The sequence below is a fragment of the Paramormyrops kingsleyae genome, chromosome 9 (genome assembly GCF_048594095.1).
Source record: "Paramormyrops kingsleyae isolate MSU_618 chromosome 9, PKINGS_0.4, whole genome shotgun sequence".
Taxonomy (NCBI): domain Eukaryota; kingdom Metazoa; phylum Chordata; class Actinopteri; order Osteoglossiformes; family Mormyridae; genus Paramormyrops; species Paramormyrops kingsleyae.
Window position 1 is genome coordinate 3,939,063 of NC_132805.1, and position 19,090 is coordinate 3,958,152.

General features: G+C 43.6%; 2 protein-coding genes and 1 long non-coding RNA gene across 7 annotated transcripts; 1 reads left to right on the top strand and 2 right to left on the bottom strand.

The window, feature by feature from the left end:
* Positions 1–607: 607 nt before the first annotated feature.
* LOC140592548 (uncharacterized) lies at positions 608–2,185 on the bottom strand. Its single transcript, XR_011992870.1, has 3 exons — positions 2,101–2,185; positions 1,186–1,333; positions 608–838 (listed from the first exon to the last, which is right to left on the bottom strand). It is a non-coding gene; the product is annotated as an uncharacterized lncRNA (long non-coding RNA).
* notchl (notch receptor, like) lies at positions 1,965–11,514 on the top strand. 3 transcript variants are annotated; one of them, XM_072716063.1, is made up of 12 exons: positions 1,965–2,318; positions 2,413–2,465; positions 3,554–3,698; positions 4,550–4,882; positions 5,424–5,623; positions 6,471–6,789; positions 7,246–7,409; positions 7,856–7,914; positions 8,613–8,742; positions 9,504–9,601; positions 9,712–10,043; positions 10,135–11,514. In XM_072716063.1, the coding sequence occupies exons 1-12, from the start codon at positions 2,014–2,016 to the stop codon at positions 10,658–10,660; spliced, it is 2,664 nt and encodes an 887-aa protein (XP_072572164.1). In that variant the 5' UTR covers positions 1,965–2,013; the 3' UTR covers positions 10,661–11,514. The 3 variants fall into 3 exon arrangements, with proteins under 3 accessions (XP_072572164.1, XP_072572165.1, XP_072572166.1); XM_072716064.1 differs by having other exon boundaries at positions 5,424–5,611; XM_072716065.1 differs by having other exon boundaries at positions 2,179–2,465.
* Positions 11,515–11,708: 194 nt separating this feature from the next.
* Positions 11,709–18,386, bottom strand: pbx2 (pre-B-cell leukemia homeobox 2). 3 transcript variants are annotated; one of them, XM_023801326.2, is made up of 9 exons: positions 18,064–18,386; positions 17,154–17,227; positions 15,521–15,765; positions 14,450–14,679; positions 14,208–14,343; positions 13,538–13,679; positions 13,216–13,310; positions 13,020–13,076; positions 11,709–12,458 (listed from the first exon to the last, which is right to left on the bottom strand). In XM_023801326.2, the coding sequence occupies exons 1-9, from the start codon at positions 18,297–18,299 to the stop codon at positions 12,378–12,380; spliced, it is 1,296 nt and encodes a 431-aa protein (XP_023657094.1). In that variant the 5' UTR covers positions 18,300–18,386; the 3' UTR covers positions 11,709–12,377. The 3 variants fall into 3 exon arrangements, with proteins under 3 accessions (XP_023657094.1, XP_023657095.1, XP_023657097.1); XM_023801327.2 differs by having other exon boundaries at positions 14,450–14,640; positions 18,064–18,384; XM_023801329.2 differs by lacking the exon at positions 18,064–18,386 and adding an exon at positions 17,394–17,963.
* Positions 18,387–19,090: the final 704 nt, after the last annotated feature.

A 19,090-nucleotide genomic window follows, 5' to 3' on the forward strand; every position in this document is an offset into this window, starting at 1 on the left:
TCATTTTCATACACAAAATATATTTTCTGCCATAAAAGCATTATTTAATAACAAAATCAAGTAATGCCTTTCTGCATTTTGTCCACAGAGAGACAGAGAAACAGTTATATTTTGCCCACGAAAACACAGAAATCTAAACAAATGTTTTATTTTGTGCGCAGAATTGACATCAGCACCTTGCAGAAAAAACATGACAGAAGAAAGTCATTTCTTTGACAAAATTAATTTAATCAACTAAATAAATTCATTTTGTATACGCAATGCATTTCATGAGTGATAGGAATTAGTCATTTTGTGGACGAAATGTATGCCATGAATGATACACAGTTATTTTGTGGACGAAATTGATTCTGTGGAATCACGCAATGCTCTTGTGGAACTATGAAATGCGTTTCGTCTTTTGCTGAATCACGAAAGGCACAAGGAAATGCATTTCATCCACAAAATGATTGATTTCGTTATTAATTAATTGTTTTGTGGCACACAATGTGTTTTGTGCATGAAAACAAGCGCTTGTCACTTTGCGACCTATACAAGAGCAGCAGCAATTTCACTGCATGACATTCCAATGTGAAAATAAAACTTCATTAGCTGAATTCTGCCCATTACATCGTGTCTGTGTGTATCCCAAGCCCTCAGAGAAGCTTAGGAATTTATAGTAAATTATCTTGTCCGCACAAGATAATAACTTGAGCGAACAAGATTTAAAAAATTCACCTTATGGGCCTTCAGAGGCTCCGTAGAAACCTGCAGAAATACCGGGAGAAAATGCGAGGGCAGCAAATGAACCCACAAGCCTGGAGGTGAGAATCACAGTGCTACCCACTCTCCACCACATCTGTAATATATTAAAAACAACAATGGAAGCATTTTTAAATATAAATTTGAAAGTTCTTTGCTTGCCTTAATGCATGGTGTATTAGATCGTGAAATCTCTATGAATTACATTTCTATTAATAATGTAGTGAGATAAGTTTTCATAAAATCAAAAAGTATTAAGTTGCCAGGAGTAGGCCTGTATATAATTAATTTTAAAGCACATTAGCATGTATCTGACAATAAATACTGTCAGGTAATAAGTATTAAGCACATGCATATACACACATATAACCAAATACACTTTGGCATGTGGCAGTATCACACTATTAATGATTTATTTATTTAGGTCATTAGTTATGTCAGTACCTGGTTCTTGACATGTCTGTCTTTGACTTCAGCCTTCGACTTCCTGTTTATCCACCTGAAAGGATGTTCCTTAGTTTTGGTTCTTGTCAAGATAGGTACTCTAAACAGCCGAAGTATAGATGCTGTTTCCAAGAGTCATCTGGCATTACTATGAGGAAGGAGACTACAGATGCTATACAATCAACCCTCAAATCTTAACAAGAGCTGCTCTGTTGTAAGATTAAATGACAAGCATTTACACTTTCGTATAAATTACTTAATACATTCAGTATTTTATGCTGATAAATCCCAGATTTAAATGTTTAGGTAAATGACTGATGTTGCAAGAAAAAAGAGAGAAAACCACTGTTATGTTCCATGCAAACATGATGTTCACCTACACACCAAATTATTTAGAAACTCAATGCATATACTGTATAGTACTGTGCAAAACCTTTGGCAGTCAAAGAAAATGTTTAAAGCTATTTATCTGTGTAGTAAATGAGAAGAAGAATTCCTTCTATTATACATTAAGTTACTGATATCTTGTTGGATGGCGTGAAGTACATCACTTCGGTTCCGAAACCTTCATGGAATTTTGGCCACAAGCTTAATTAATTAATTTAATTAGTTTAAAACCTCAGTGAGGTATTGATAAGCCAGACAAGGTGCCGAATCAAAAAATACGTTGGTTACTACAAATGCTGGGGTGATTTTAGGAGAGGTTTTGAAATGGCTAGCACACTTTGACAGACATAATGTCAGTTTTACACCAACATGAAGATCATTTAAATGTCATTTTCTTTGACTGCCTAAGACTTTTGCACAGTACTATACAGTATATGCAACATGTATGAGTACATACCTATAAAAATATATTCTCACATGAAGATTTTTACCGCACACAGACAGAGAAAAACGCACACGCTCACCCACCCTGTTCCTATTCTTTTCCACACAGTGGCAGGAAGTTGTCCAGATATCCGCTGTGCTTCTGAAAAAGAAGCAGAGAGCATTTGGTGGGGGGTGTTGCAGGGGGGTAACCGAATGCAGTTTTCAGACGGTCATAGGAACAGAGTCCATCGGAGCGATTCGCAAAGCACTGACGCATGGACCAGTGAGCAGATGCATCATAGGGGTGAAAGTGTTGGAGAAGGGAGTCACTGTCACACTGTATCACTGCGCTTTGTAGATTTGAGTATTAAAGGTGATAGATACAGAGGGTGAGAAGTCCTGCAGCTGTCCTCCAGGGATGTTCACCATAACAGCAGCCCTGCTTCTCTGGAGCTGCCGCAGCCAAGGTAAGTATCACATGTTATGCTGATGTTTCCAGAACTAGCTAAAGACCTAGAAGAAGGTAAACTGGCGTCAGTACGGCTTGGAGAATCTGTGATATGGGACAGCACCCAACCAGATGTCCTGCAGGATGTAGCAGTTCCATCAACTGTGCATGATTCTAGTTAAAAGTACATAGAACCTCAACACGTATGTTTTTCAACAACATGGCTGCTTATTGGTGGGCATTGCAGTCATGCAACTTTCTTTATTTTCCACCCGCTTTGGTTGTACCGTAATGATTCTAAGCATCATCGCTCCATTGTCATTCTGTGACATGCCTTTTACATGTAAACCACAAAGAAACATGATTTTTGTTGTTGTACAAGTTTTTTCCATCTTTTCTGTGGATTGCCGTACAAATCTTGATGCTGTCTCAAAATGAAATCCTCTCTGACGGCTTTCGGTCCCTGGCTCCTTTGTTTCCACACACCTGCCAAGCCTATTGTCATCCCCACAATAAGAGCTTTCTATCCTTGCTCACTCCCACCCCTTCCATTTCCTCTCTCTATCTGCCTCTCCTAGAAACTTCCTGTTTATGCCCAGCTTCCGTTTTCAGCTTCCTTTTCAGTTCATGCCAAGGGCACGCTCTTATGATGGGAATGAAAACATCTGTTAAGTTGTACAAAATGCTTTTGGGTTGCCTACGAGCAAACTCTGAATGCGCAGTTAATAACGTCTTTTTCATTCATATTGTTTCAAAGTCTACTGTCACCTGTTATCAGTTACATTGTAGCACTGACCTCACAACATAGGTAGCTTCAGCCCTATGAAATAAACTGCATTTCACGTAAGCTGTGGTTAATCAGTATTAATAAGACTCCGGGAAACCCTAACGGCCAAGACAAAAAAAACAGATATTCTAGAGTAATGCCGTCTGTAAGGGACAAGGAGTCAAGTCAAATATCTGATGACAAGAATACATTTGGGCCAATTAGATAATCTGTAGTACATATCAAGAGAACTGATTTTAGGGCTGGGATTTCAATATGTTCGATTGGTGGATTAACTATAATTACCATCAAACTTGATTGATGTATCTGTCTCCCTATAGCGGCAAATATCAGGGACCTCTGGGCCCAGTGTCCCTACAAGGTCTGTAAGGACAAATTTGCAGATGGATTCTGTGACAAAGAATGCTTTAAACCTGAGTGCCTGCAAGATGGATTTGACTGCCTGACCGGACAGAAATCCTGCGAGTAAGTGCATTGCTTCAAAGTGAAATGATAGCACCGTTGCAAGTGCTTATTACATTACAGTATACACAATACGATCCCTAAAATTAAGGGCTGGAATATACATTAGGACAAGGCCAAGGTGTCCCATTTCAGTAGTGGACCAAATGCAGAATGATATCTTACTGTTTTTTTCTGGAATAAATGTGTATTTATATTGTTATTCATAGTAACAAGGGGCCAATGACAGCACTGGGGCCTAGTGAACAGTGGCTTAATTCCTCCAGGGTGGGAGCTGTTTGTGCTGGTTTAATCCCAAGGTCCAAAGACATACATTTAGGTTAACTGGCATTTTTAAATTGCCAATACCTTATGATTGCATGTGTACCCCATGCTGCCTTTGATTGGCAGTAAGCCCCCATGTGACCTTGACCAGGATAAGTGGCGGGAAAAAAGATGGATGGATGGAAGTGACCCCTGACTTTTGGTAGAATGGTGCATATTTAATTACAAAGATGTTCAAACAGTTCTTTGATGCAGGTCACATCATGATAGTGATTCTCAAAATCTCAAAAAAATAGATGTTTAATTCACGTAAGGTGACCTTGAGTGTCCTGAAAGGTACCTATAAATAATAATAATGATAATAATCTATTACGCAGGGGGGGGAAGTTAGGACAATTCTAAGGGCCCCTAACTGACTGGGGCCTTAAAAAATTCAAATGTAATTGGATTGGTCTGGGTTAGGGGCCCAAAATCTCTAGCAGCACCTCTGCTGCCACATGTTGGAAGAGAAATGCTTGTTGGTTTGCAATGCAGACATTCGTTCCTGGATATATAATTTAGTCTTTCCTGTGTTTTTTCTGTTTTCACAGGTCGGGTTACACTGCGTACTGCAGACGCTTTTCTGCAAACTCGCACTGTGAGCAGGGGTGTAACACCGGCCCCTGTGGGTGGGACGGGAGCGACTGCGTGCGGGACCACAGCTATCGCTGGGCGAAGGGCACCTTGATCATTCATGCCGAAATCCCACCCAAGCAAGTCTCAGAGCAGAACACCTCCTTCCTCTGGGACCTCAGCAGCATCCTCCAGAGCACGCTGATGCTGCGTGGAATCGCCCCCTTTGACAGCAGTCAGCAGCTGTTTGCCCTGGACCCCCAGGAACTAGCAGATCTGCTAAACAAGGAGCCCCCACCCAACTGCAATGGGTGACTGCATATTATTACTAATGTTTCTTTGAGTAATACGTTGAGTATACTACATACTCTAAATATGGTGATGTAACAAACAGCAGCATCCCAAAATGCGGCTTGTATTTTGATAGTAAGTATGTCAAATAAATCAGCAGCTGGTTGTCGGTGGCTCAGTGTTCAGCGGTGTTGGTTTGAATCCTGCCTCCTTGTGTTGGTTTGAATCCCGCCTCCTCTTTATCTGTTTAGGGGTCTCCCTGTTCTAAATTGGTTTTCTCTGGGAATCCCAGTTTTCTCCATTGATTATTGTCTATGCGGATGGGCTTAATCGGTGCCTGTATATTGTCCATAGTGTATCACTGTGTGTTTAAGCGCCTGTGATGGACTGGGCATCCCATCCAGGATGTCCCCGTAAACTGTGCTTCCTGGAATAGGCTTTACTGGAATAGTGGTGAGGATGGATGGATATATTTTGGCTAATTGTGCAACTTGCTTTTATTTCTTAACTACTTATTGTCCTTCCACCACCCTTCATTCACCTGTTTTCTCCCACTCTCAGTTCACTGCTGTTCCTCCAAGTCGACAACAGGCCATGCTCCCAGTTCCCTCCCACCTGCTTCCCATTCGCCGCACAGGCCGCCAATTTCCTGCGCGCTATGAAGGCATCCAATCACCTGTCACATGCTCGACAAGTACTGGAAGTGCGAGGAGTGTCAGAGGAACTGGGGTACAGAGAGGAGGACAGAGGTAATGAGGACGGTGAGGTGCTCAGCCCTTTTCCTGAGAATGCTTTGATGTATGTGCGTGATTTATTTTTATCTTGTATATATATGTCCTGCAAAAATTACCTGAATAGGTGGAGAGAAGAGGGGTGCATGGATGGATGGATGGGTGGGTGGATGCATGGATGGGTGGATGCATGGATGGATGGATGGGTGGGTGGATGCATGGATGGATTTATAATTCAGCTCTTCATTGGGTCTTGATCCAACAGCATTTTAATAGTTTATTTTGTTAAATTGTAAAAATCTGTAGCATCCACTGGATGTATGATATCCATTTTGGCCTTGAATGCTCGGAACTCATTTGAGGTTTAGTTGCAATAATGCCAATTATTATGCTTGAGGATAACTTGAAGTAGCCTCAAACACAGCTTTCATGGGGGCACAATGGTTAAACATGCTTTCCATTTAATGAAAGTAATGAAGCTCTGTAATAACCACAGTGAATCCGGATTTCATTTAGTGTCTCATCTGAAGAACAGCGCCCACTGCAGGACACTACAGTGCTTCACAGGCACTTTTTAAGGATTCAGTAGTGCTCTCTACTTGTCCTCCAGCACCACTTCCAGCAGCTGCTCCATTATTTTGGGTTATAATCAAGGCCGACCCTTAACTCCAGATGTGGTATCTGTGTTTTGTCGTCCGGTCTATACACAGAACATATTAAAATTATGGGTAACTGCCCCTGTGTTGATTTTGTTGATTTTAGGTTGTTATACACACCTGTCATTTTAAGCCAAAAGATCGATATCACTCCTTTTTCATTTTTTTAACGTCATCTTAAATTTTATGAATGAGTTTTTTTATCTCCTTTCGAATGCCAGGTCCCCCATCGTGGCTGTGGGCTGTGGTTGGCGTGGCGACCTGCCTCGCGCTGGCCTTGGCCCTGCTGGGGGTCCTGGTGGCGAGGCGGATGCGGAGGCGGAGGCGGGGGAGGCGGGGAGGGGAGAGGGCCAAAAGCGTGTCTACGGTTACGGACCAGAGTCACCACAGTCCCTCGTGGACCCTGCACACACCACACAGAGGTGAACGAGTGAGGAGGGGGAAGGAGAAGGAGAGGAACAGCCCCAAGAAGAAGAAGAAAGGAAAAGAGGCAGGCAAGAGACGGAGCGAGCCGCTGGGGGAGGACGCCATTCGACTACGGTGAGACAGACAACTTTAATATTCTTTAAGTTATGATAGATTAAATTAAAGATATTGTGGTTCCACTCTGCTGCCAATCTTGTTTGCCATAAGTTTACTTTACACCGGTGTTGTTAATATCTAAGAATGTATGGCACTATTTTCCTTTTTAATATACATAAAGGTAACATTTAATACATTTTGTATCTCTACTCTTACTGTAAAAGAATTACTGTTGTTTAAAACGTTTTTAAAAAAGAGGGAAATGTTATTATTCACGTTGACAGTATGACAGCTCTGTGTTTTGATTACAGCATTAAATTTCGGAGGATTTGGTAAATGCAGCAGAATTTTGCATGCGGGTATCACTAATTGGGTTCACATAGCTTATTTTGACCCAAATACTTGGACAATAATACCTTGACATAAGTGACATAATAAAGAAATCATTCTTTGTCTTTTTTTTAATTACTGCAGGCCCCTCAAAAAGGACTTGGATATTGGAAGCGATACTGACATCACTCAGAGCTCCATGGAGGACGTCAGCACCAAACGCTCACATAACTCCATCCACGACCATCGACCTCAGGAGCAAAAGAACCTGCGGGTCGCAAACAGCAGCATTCAGTCCCCAAGCCAAGGTGCCACCATCAATTTGCACTGCTTCCCTTTACAGAGAAGTTAAAAATTTTGTTGGTCTTGGGGTTATTTGTGAATAAGTCAATATAAAATAACGGAATAACTAAAAAATACGGTGTGTGACTCAGGGGGTTAGGCCTCTGTGTCGGGGATTAGAAGGTCGCTGGTTCCAGTCCTGGCCGCAGCAGAATAGTCACACGTCCATTGAGCCCTTAACTTCCCAAATTGGTCCAGGGGCATCAGATAAATGGCCTGACCATAGATCAGCTTCACAAGCTTCATACTCAACTGAATATCTGTGTGTGTCTGTCTCAAAGGAGAGCAAGGTGGGATAAGAGAGACAAAGCATTCCGATGTACCTGTACTTATACAAATAGCAAATTAAGGATCATTTCATTTCAAAGGTAATTAAGAAATGTAAATATCTCATTTGTTTGTTTTCTTTCAGGTGCATCTAGAGGATGGGAAAGAGCCCCAAACCCAGCACAAAGCAGGACATTCAGCAACGTTAGTGTTTTTTTTCTTCTTCAGTTCTGGTCTTGCCTCTATTGTACTGAATGAAATTATGAAAGCGATGTCTTATCGGTCAGCCTACGTGATTATCATTGCAAATAGGATCAATCTCTGTAGAACTGGTCAGTTAATATGCTCACTACCCCATCTCAATGTTCTGTTTTCCAAAGTGATTTGTATACCTGAATTTTATTTCAGGCTATAACTAAAATGAACTGGAAGGAAGTTATTTGTTATGGTTAAATAGCTTTTTGTGTACCTTTAATTAGTTTTTGATTCAGTTTTGTTTGTAAGGAAAAGGTATGATGTTCTTTTGTTCTTTGGAGCCATTATGTATAATGTAAAATTGTGTAATTACCATTTTGTGTGCATGCGTGCACGTGTGTGTGTGTGTATATGTGTGTGTGAGCATGTATATATTGGTCCCCACGATGTGAGTTGACCTTGTGCCGACCCTTTATAGGTTCCCACAAGGGAAAACACACTTTTATAAAAATCTGTGAATGCAATCATAGAACTAAAGGAGCCAAAAGTCTTGTTTTTTTCTTTGTTTACTTCTGGTTAAGATTAGGGCAGGGTAGGGGTTAAGGTTGTCACTGTTGAGATTAAGGTTATACTTATGAAATAAATGGAGACTGCCCACAAAGATATAGAAACCTAATCTATGTGTGTATATGTGTGTGTGTGTTTAGTCTACCCCAGTTCAGTGGTGTGGTCCAGATGGATCTGTGGTCTTGATTCGTGCAGTCAGAAGTGGACTGGACCGGGTGGTACTGGAGCTGCTGAGAGCTGGAGTGCCAGTCAACAACACAGACCACACCGGTACTGCACTATTCTAACCCCATTCTCTGGACCACTTAGCAGGACTGGGCTACTGGTACAAACGAGGCTCGTGGTAACGTAGGAAAGGGAACGAGGATCACTTTGGTCGGCAATACGACCTGAGCGACACACGTTTGTGTGATTGCAGGTGAAACAATCTTTTACTAAAATAAAAAGCAAGTAAAATGATGCTATATGGAAGTATTTCACTGATTCTGAGTTCTGTATGCGATCACGATTTCTTGATATGTCGTTGGGAGGTAGGTTGTCGGTTTATAACCTGTTCTGCTTCTCTCTGGCTCTCCCCACACACCATCCTCCTCGTCTTTCACTGGCCACTCCTCTTCCTCCTCCTCCTCCTCACTCCAGCAGCCCTGCTCCCCTCCTCTGATTCAGAGTAGCGTTAATCTGCTTTAAGCCAGTCAGTCCTGTTTTGCCGTTTTAACTTCCTTTGCTTCCTCTCACCATAACCCCTCCCACACTTTCCACATTCACTGGCCTTTCCTGCTTCCGCTTTCCAGCTCGCACTCTTCCTTCTTTCTGCCTTTTTCATGCTCTCACCCTGGACTAGACGGTTGCTGTCACTCTTTCTCCCGCTAAGCCGTCATCCCTCCTCCCCTCTTCCCTCTATCAAACCTCCATCTTCCCATCCTCTCTGTTTCCCCCTCTTTGATCTTTGCACTTCTCTTTTACCTAATCCCACCCTGTTTTATGTTTTGCCCCCCCCCCCCCCTCCACTTTCGACCCATTCTCTCCACCAGGGAGGTCTGCCCTTCACTGGGCATGCTCAGTTAACCACCTCATCCTTGCTCGGACCCTCATTCGCTATGGTGCAGCAGTGGATTTACAAGACTACAAGGTACCAAAAATAAGAATACAAAGTTTTAAATAAGGAGATTAAGGAACTCGTGCTTCAGTAAAGAACTCGCTTTGTGTTTAAACTGAAGTCTCCCTGTCCTCTCCTGCCAGGGAGAGACTGCTCTGTTTCTGTCTGCGCTCCATGGCTGCTATGACACTGCCAGGTTCCTCCTGCTCCACGGAGCCAATCAGGATTTGTCTGACTGGTCTGGCCGGTGTCCAATCGACGTTGCCCGTGAGGGATTACATCAGCAGGTTGTGGAGCTTCTGTTGGCTCACAGACCTCAAAAAACAGCTACTCAGATGCCTCCAGACAACGACATGTCATGGAATGACCATGCTGTCCCACACAATCAATGGACCGCAAGTCCTGGCCTTCCAGGGCGAAGTGCATCTTTTTCTGGGGTCATAGGTTACCGGCAGCCACCAGTGCAGCATCCCAGGTGAAATGTTATAGAACGAAGCCTTTGAATTCACATTAAACTTGATAACCTTGATAACCTCATGATAACCTTTGGTTGTCTGTCTTTACAGCAACTGCTCGATGAGCAGAGGCCGTTGTGCTTCCCCTCAGCAATGGCGCCCCCCGTCAAACCAATCAGCTACAGCGCTGGTCTCTCCAAGAGTCCTTGGCGGCCCGTCCCGCCTCATTAGCACGCTACCGGAGGTGACCTCAGAAGAAGAGGATGGTGATAGAGAACAGGAAGTCACCCGAGCAATCACCCCCCACTTCCCGCACTCCCAGTACGCAGCCAGGCAACGGTCATTCTCATGCACTCAACACACCCTGCAGCGCCGCTCAAGTAATAACCAGTTGGAAAACTCCTTGGCTCCCATGCCGGTGAAGACAGCCAACGAGTGCACTGAAAAAGTGATTCCAGTAACCGGCACTGAAGCTTCCAGGCTACCAGACGCCACAATGGGAGCTGATCTCTCCGCTAAGGCTAAGCCAGACCGGGAGACTGGAAATGGCCAAAGCTGCAATCAGAAAGTGCACCATGACAAAATGAACTCCAGCAGAGCTTCAGAATCTGAGACCCCTGCTCAAACAGTCCTGTGAGAGACTTACTGGTTGCAGAATAAAAAATGTCGCACTCCTATAATCAATGAACAGTACATGCATTTGGACCAGCTTAATGTCTGAAACATAAGCTCTGACTTCATACAGTTATTACATTTCTTCCGGTGTGTGAGTCCTTTTGAATCTGTTCGGATATTATTGATTCCATGGCGACAATAACAAACAGTAAGCTAACAGGGTATTTTAATAACAATACGTATCTACAAAAGCTGTCATGGTAAGTATGTAGCGCGATTGATGCATTTAGAAGCCAGATTCTTCAAAAATTGTTATAGAAGGATGAAAATCAAGAAATCTTAATGGACCAAAGAACCAGTGTAGACTTCCTGCTTAAACCCTAATGCCAGTTTTCATTACTACAGGCGATACTTCTGTCAAACTGCTGTGAATCCTGAGCTTTTTTGAATGCTTATTTCCTCGTGGCCACTTCTCTTCTTCCATGATTCACCATTTGCTAGGTGTCTTTGTTTTGCATCAGTTCTGAATTCCATTACTCTAATCTTTCATTGGTGCTACAGTTAAAAGACAAAGACAAGCAGCTTCAAAAGAGTTTGTAATTTGACGAGAAAATTTCAGGTGCTCGCTGTCTTATGGCCTTCTGTTAATGTGTTTAGATGTAGTTATTTGTACTATTTGAGAATAATGGTGTTTACTGTCTATGTTACGGTCTATGCCTATGTAATATAGGTTATTTTATAGCAGACTGAGCAATGTTGCAGCTACTGAAAATTATAGTGCTGCCCCCTTAAGGAGGGTCTCAGAGATACATTTGATTAAAAAGTGAAGTGTTTCACTCAAATTCTGAATTACAATAAACTGATCATTCTATTTCCCCAGATGCCTGTTAAATTAATGGCTCATAATTATTTATTTTTGCATTTTAAATAAACAAACACTATACAGTAAATATATACAGGATTACACGTACAAAGAATTCTCACTTTACAGTTCCACTGGCTACTAATAAAATGTCACTGACAATCGCCGATCACAAATCCAGCAACAGAGAAAAGCACTGGACTGGGACTTTAGTGTGTACAGACAGTCTTTATTGCAAAAGAGGTAGAGAATACAGGTGTTTCACTGTACAGAAAAGACAGCACTGTTGTAATACACTCACTCAAACCGTAAATATAGACAAGTCACACCCACCTCATTCGCATAATACATACACACACACGCGCGCACACACACACACACACACACACACACACACACAAGCTCAGTAGAAAAAAAAGGTGAAACAAGCACAAACAACAACAATCTTTGGATTTATCTATTGCCACCTCGTCCTTATACTGTACTTTCACCTATATCTGGGCTAGGAAAAAAAAAAAAAAGTTAAAATAGTTGTAATAACATAGCAGTAATAGCAGTGATAATGCAGTTTCCCAAATCCCCCCCCCCCCTCTCACGCAGCTCTCATACGGCAGTAACAAGTAGGTAAAATAGATACAGTGGTAAAAACCCCACAGTCCCAGCACTAAAAGTCATACACGCACCTGACACACGCACATACCAACAGGAACAGAATGATCTACACTAACCGTCGCTTAGGGGGAAAAAATAATAATAAAATAAAATATGCTGGCTGGGAGAAAGGGTGAGCGGGGACCCGATTCCATCCCCTCCTTCCTCAGCGCAGACACACCCCTTCCATGTACCCAGTGGGACCCCGACATGAAGAGTGGGGCCATCAGTTGGAGTTCTCAGAGTGGTCACTGCCGGGGGACGTGACTGAGGGGGGGGAGCCGGGCTCCTGCCAGCTACCGTTAGTCTGAAAGGTAGACGGCGGCGGAATTAATACCTACGCCCCTGCGTCCCAGCCATATCCACAGAGCGAGCGAATTAACATGTAACACATAATGAGCGACGACAATAATCTGATTTCAGGGCAGACCAGCCACCCAAATAAGATACTTAAGCTGAAACCAAGTCAAAGCAATGAGAAGCTTCTTAATTAACATGTAAATTATTCACAGGGATTGAATTTACTGAAGCAGAAAGAGAGAACACATGCTAACCTCCAAGGGCCAATTATCAGACCAATACAAAGACGAACTCCTTTCCACTTCAATCACAGCATGACTGCACTAATATAAATCTATCACAATCCAACAGTATATGCTATGCCTTTGTGGTAAACTATATATGTTCTATTGTCACAGAACAGGCCATAAAGACAATAAGTACGGTAAGTGGAGAAAATGAATATTACTTAAATCCAGAATGCCTCTTTACTAGGACTTTCTGATTTATCGGGAACTTATGGGGTACGTTCCTGATGCCATTTCTGACCGCCTGTTCTGTCTGAGCAGAAACATAAATGGTTTCTCACCCGGCTCTCTCTGGGACTGTAGAGTCTCTCGGAAAAGCGGGACTGGGACACAGAATCCTGACAGACACGAGGGAAGGGAGAGGCGCACTATTACATACTGGATCAGCGTACCAAATCATAGCCACCGACACATGTAAACAACGAAATTGGAAACTGGAAAGAGAACGAATCTAGAATTATTAACTGGGATGGGTACCTGAGCTCCCATGTGGTAGGGTGTCTGCTCTCCATTCATTGGAGGAACCCCCAAAAACAGGTCAGCTGACCCAGAGAGAGAAAAGGAGCCTGAGCCTGTAGATGCAGGGTTTAGGGAGGCAGGTTGGCATATACCCAAAACAGGACTGCATGCTTTTTATAAACTTGAAAAATTAACCAAGAATTAAAATTATTAGTATAACATGCACTACAAGTGTGTAAAATTAGAGGATCCGTATTTATAATTAAGTGCCCAGGCAGATTATAAAATATGAAAAAATCTAGGTTAAAAATAGTGCTCTTTCTGCAGTGCCTCATCTCACCAGTAGAGTTGGGAGTCTGCGGAGATTCCTCGCTCTGCGTCGCCCCTATGGCCGTCTTCATGGCGTACAGGTTGGCCTCCTCCTGGAACTTGCTGATGTTCTTCTTGTAGCGGATTCGCTTGTTGCCAAACCAGTTAGACACCTGTGGGGCAGACAGGTGGGGTAAGAGGCGAACAGCAGACAAGCAGACGGGGGGGCAAAACTGGATCAGCAATAGTGATTAACGATTAGCACATCCTGGGGAGGGGATAGAGGGAAAAATGTTTCAGGTAAGAACAAATGAGAAAAGGGAAGAGATATACAAGATGTATATCTCAATCCTGGAACAAAACAAACAGCTTTATTGACGTCACACAAAAATAATTGAGATGATAATATAGACAGATATTCACTGAAATGTTTAGAATGGGTTCCAATCCTGCTTGGGCAGGCTGGTCAATAGCAGCACTTAAGCATTTAAGGAACAACAACACAAATCAGTTTAATTTAGCCATTATCAATACAGACATTGTTAGTGGTCTGAAGTGAATTAAAACATTCTTTGGCAGTCCAGGCAGATCCTGAGCGTTCAGAGAGAGAACCGATGGAGATGCAGAGAGTCACCCAGAGACAGGAATCCCTGCTGCCCCCCCAGAGACGGGAATCCCTGCTGCCCCCCAGAGACGGGTACCTGAGACATGGTGATGCCACACTGCTTGGCCAGCTCCTCCTTGGCTTCTTCGCTGGGGTAGGGGTTCGAAAGGTGGGAGTAAAAATACTCATTCAGGACCTCCGTCGCCTGCTTGCTAAAATTACGCCGCTTTCGTCTGTTTAAGAAAAAAAAACTTAAGCGTAAATCTCAACAGAAAGATGTTATTGGCTAAAAGCTTCACGACAGGCATGACGGGCGAAACCCCCCCCCCCCCCCCCCACCTGGCATCCAGGAAACGGGAGCGCAGGATCATGACGGCCTCGCAGGTGCTCTGCTTCAGCTGCGTCTGGATGGAGCTGAACTTGCGGTGGATGATGGCCACCATGCGCTCGATCTCACGAGGGGACACGGGCCGCGTGCGCGACTGCTCCCGCAGCAGGTTCATCACGTGGGTGGTGAACTCGCTGCACGCCTGCGAGGCACGGGGACGTTCTGGTGAGAAATGAAAAGCCTTCCGCAGCCAACAACTTCGCCTTAGTATATTTCTTTTAATCCGCTAGGCTACACCCTAAGGCCTAAAACAGTAGGCCATAAACTTTCCGTCTTAAGGTGTTAGTAGTCAGGTATGGTTCTCTGAGAGATGCAGGAGTCTTTCCTGCTATGAGAGGTATAACAGAATATGGAAAACATGCCATATGGACAATGACTTTACAGTATAAATCACCTACTCTTATTCAAAGGAGGCTGGCCTCAGTCTCTAAGAAAGTCTACAAAATTAATACTGCAATTAAAAATCACTGCAGTTAAGCAACCTCTCAAGACAACAGCCTCCAATACATCTCATGTTTAATTTAAAACTGTTATAGGTCACTTGAATCACTGCATGGCCTGTAAATCTACCAGGAGTTAGTGCCTGTAATGACAATACCTGGAACACCACCAGCTAAGAGAGTGACTCTGCTCTGGGAACACGGCTCTGCTAAACTCCAAATGAGTTTTTAACGAGCGAATTGGATTAATTACTATAATTAAATGAGCCTGACTCCTGTCCTTAGCTTTATAGCAGGGGGCTCATAAAAGCCAAACGCGCAGGCTTGTGAGATCTTCATCTTCATAGATACATACAACCCAGTAAAAACTGCTAAACTATTTACAAAGGTCTCCTCATGTGTTTTTGTGTCCTGAAGTCTGTCTCAGCAGTTTTTAAAATACCAACTGTGACCCCACCTCGTGCCCTATGCTGCTTGGGAGAGGTTCCAGCAGCCCCTATGACCAAGTACTGGGTAAGTAGCTGGAAGATGGATGGATGCAGCCTGGTGGGATCAAGCCCCCAGCCAAAGACCACTAGCTACCTGCTCGTATTTCTCCAGCTCAGTGTGGTAGATGGTGCGGATCTGGCTGAGCTTGCTCTTGTAGTCCGAATGCTCCAGTGAGCTGTCCGGTGACATGCCCCCCGAACTGGTGGCGGCGGAAACGGCAGCCGCTGCCCCGCCCCCTTTCTCTGGCCCGGCCACGCCTTCAGCCAGCAGCATGTTGTCCAATCGGACGAGTTGTGGATCCTGGGGCTCCTCCTCCTGAGTGCTACGCATCGATAGGCCTGAGATAGAAGGTCGTCCGTCAGTCAGAGCTCTTCAGTCAGAAATTGAAATGATTAAATCGTCATGCACACTAATCAGAATCATATGTAGTACACAATGCCACCATGTGCAGAATCCAAACCACAATATTACTCTGATAACTGAAGCAGTCATCGTACTGTGCAAATCTCCGCAATCACTATATTTGACCATTTAGCTGTTTAGCAGACCTTACTGTCGTGCAATTTTGCAATGCATATTTAAGAAGTGTCCTGATGTTCAAGCCAAGCCCTTTTACCAATTCTGTTGACGTACCCAGTTTTAGAAAGCTTTATTATAATATTAAGATGGGTCTAGAACTAACCATGATACAGAAAAGACAAACTTGAAAGTGTTTGATACAGCATACGGACTGTCATCTGTATGACCCTGTAAATCAGACCACGTGCTCAGAAATTACAATTAGAAATTTTCCAAAGGCACGTAAACAGACCCTTCCTTCTGAAACATGATCCAGAACAATACAGCTCTGTTGGTAAGTGCAGTCCTGGATCACTTTAGCTTATACTCTGAGGATACATACTGATGGAGTCAGACTTCTGTTGAATTTCCAGTGTGAAAATTTATCAATTAATCTTGATGTGACATTCAGTTTATGATTTCTTTCTAAAACATAATTGGATATTTATTCCATTTGCAAGTTAAAAAAAAGACAGAAAAGCTTCTAAACATATAAATACATAATATTTGGCTGTAGTGTTTCGTTCCCTAAGTCTTTCTTCTAAATTTGGCGGTGTATTTATTCAACAAAAGTCAAAATGAGCGGAAAGGTAACTGCTTTACTAACAAATGCCAACTATTTGTTGTTGTTGTTGTAGTGACTCCTTTGGTCGCACACGCAACAGTTCGTCGCGGGCTCCCTTCCAAAGCGGACTCCCCAAAGCCCGTCGACGGATCTGCTCAACACAGTCCGCTGACTGATCTCTCTCACTCGCTTCTTCGACCATTTTTCCTGAGCTGCTTATTCTGTCCGACATCCGTACGGCAGCGGGCGGGCGAGCGAGCGAAAATGGCGACGCGCCGACCCGAGGCGGACAGCCGAGCCGGGCCGGACAGCGCTGCCTTTTCACAGTATCCAGTTAATTGCGCTATATTAATCCGACTGTGCATATATATAACATCTGAGATACGCGTGTTACTCTTCATTTTTTTTAATTTTTATTATTAGCAAGTCGCTTGGAACAGTTGAATCAATATGGCGGACTCGCTCTTAGCTCGTAGTCACCCCCCCCGGGTGACTCAGAGACAGAACAAACAATACAAATGTAAACTTTTAAAGCAATTAGCAGATTGTCTGCACCCAGATACCCCATCGCATCACCGCAATCGAAAAGGCGACAAAACTCACCAGTTTTCTCTTTGATCTCACATAACACACTGAACAAAGCCGGTTTCATTCGGTGACAATTCAAGGCGTGTTTTCTGTTGAGTGAAAAAAACAACAACAACAAATAATAATAATAGAATTAAAATGTGGAAACAAAGTGCTTCGGGTGTACTGAATACTATAAAATAATGCAGGTGAGGGACGGTTTCCCACTCGAGCCATTTTTCCCAGCTGGATGTTTGCTTCACTACGTTTATTTACTTTCCACAGTTACATCCAGCGGTGTCCAGCGATGCCCCCGCGGCCCCCGGATGGGTCTCACGGCGCTGCCGTCGCCCTGCAGGCTGCATGCGGGCTGTACTTGCTAACCGAACTGCTGCTAGGAGACCGACGTGAACGCTGCTTTGGTCTAACGCGACAGTCCCCCCACTAGCCAGCCAAAGCGGTTATCTGGTTAAATGAATACCTGCCATGTCTTTAGCTAATGAACTAGCATCGATTTATGGTTCATGTTTTTCAGGTTTAAAGCGAAATAATGTCGCTCGTCGTCATTGACACACTGAAAGTAACACAGCTAATCAATGTCAACAAAACGGCGCGGGGTAGCCGGCTAGCAGGTAAACCGGCGATCTGGCTGCGAGGAGGCTAACCAGTTAGCTAAGGCAGCAGTATCAGGACACGTAGGTAAAATAACTTTATAAAGAAGATGAAGTGCATTTAAGATAAGTACAGACGGGACATTTAAATGCCGCCTGCTTTCGTGTGGAGGCCAGAGCGCCGACACAACAATAGGCGGCTCTCCTACGTTCGCCCGTTTTTAAAAATGCAAACTTGCGCCAACTTATAATAGTGGGCAAAGTGCCAGACCGTAGCAGAAACGCTGCGAAAGCCTCGGCGAATAAAAAAAATATATATACGAAAAATGTCTAACTTTGCTTGCGCTTCGTCCAGGCTCTGGTCGGTGATGGTCATTATTTGCTGCAAAATGTCCCCAATGTCTCTGCGGCTCTCCAGTCCGTTTTCCGAGCCGTCCAGGCCCGGCTCTCCGTCGGCGCGGTGTTGCGAGGACGGGTGCACCGAGCTGAGCGCCTGCAGAGCGGGGTGAGCGCTCAGGCCGAGCCCCCGTCCGGCAGGCCCGTTCCCCGTCAGCGGTTGCTGCTGCAGCATTGTGCGCCGTAGCTACACTCCGTGTGGCGGTGTGTTTTCACACGTACCCTTGAAAAGTTACACACAGCAGGGTCCCCTAGCGATTTATTGAGAAATGACGGGAGAGTCGAGGGTTTGCTTGGGCTTCGGGGGAAATTAACGCATATATTCTCATTTCCTTCCCCACCAGGGACTATATATTATATTATTCTGTATATAGTCTTGAGTATATGGGGGAGGATATATTTAGACACGTTAGTTATTATACCTGGGAATACGTTAATATGTATTTAAATAAGCAAATATTTTAAGTATAATGGGTATAATTTCATACTTTCGGAATAATTACTTGTATGTCATAATTTGCTTTGAATATTTCATGTAGCCAACCATTTCATCTACATAAACAGCTAAAATTAATATTTAGGGTAAAGTGATGTTTTTGTAAATCCCGATATTAAAGTCGATGTATGTTGCAAAAGTACCACTTTCAGTGAAGTTCTGCCTTATTGTCCATTTGGAAGGCTTAAAATCACGTTTTCCCTCAATGAATACCGAGATATTTTTTTGCCATTTGAACAATTTTTCAAATGTAGGAACAAAAAACTTTCTTGTTCCTTTGCTGTTTGTAACGGGTCTATAGGAATTCTTCGGTGTTTGTATATCTTATCTTGCTCTCCATGGGGTCTGAGTGGAGCTTTAGCCAAATTGTAGCCTCCCTTGAGCAGATGGGGTTAAGGGCCTTGCTCAGCATTTATGTGACTGTCCTGCCAGCAACAGGATTCAAACCTATAACCTTCCAGAAACATGCA

What these genes read in the sequence shown, in the direction of transcription:
- notchl (XM_072716063.1), top strand. Translation starts at nt 2,014, where the DNA reads ATGTATGAGTACATACCTATAAAAATATATTCTCACATGAAGATTTTT. An exon ending in ACCGGACAGAAATCCTGCGA is followed by an intron (nt 3,699 to 4,549) that starts GTAAGTGCATTG and finishes CTGTTTTCACAG; the next exon opens with GTCGGGTTACACTGCGTACT. An exon ending in CCCCCACCCAACTGCAATGG is followed by an intron (nt 4,883 to 5,423) that starts GTGACTGCATAT and finishes TCCCACTCTCAG; the next exon opens with TTCACTGCTGTTCCTCCAAG.
- pbx2 (XM_023801326.2), bottom strand. Translation starts at nt 18,299, where the DNA reads ATGCTGCAGCAGCAACCGCTGACGGGGAACGGGCCTGCCGGACGGGGG. An exon ending in GTGGCATCACCATGTCTCAG is followed by an intron (nt 13,680 to 14,207) that starts GTACCCGTCTCT and finishes TCTGCCCCACAG; the next exon opens with GTGTCTAACTGGTTTGGCAA. An exon ending in ACAGTCCCAGAGAGAGCCGG is followed by an intron (nt 12,459 to 13,019) that starts GTGAGAAACCAT and finishes TCTACCTTTCAG; the next exon opens with ACTAACGGTAGCTGGCAGGA.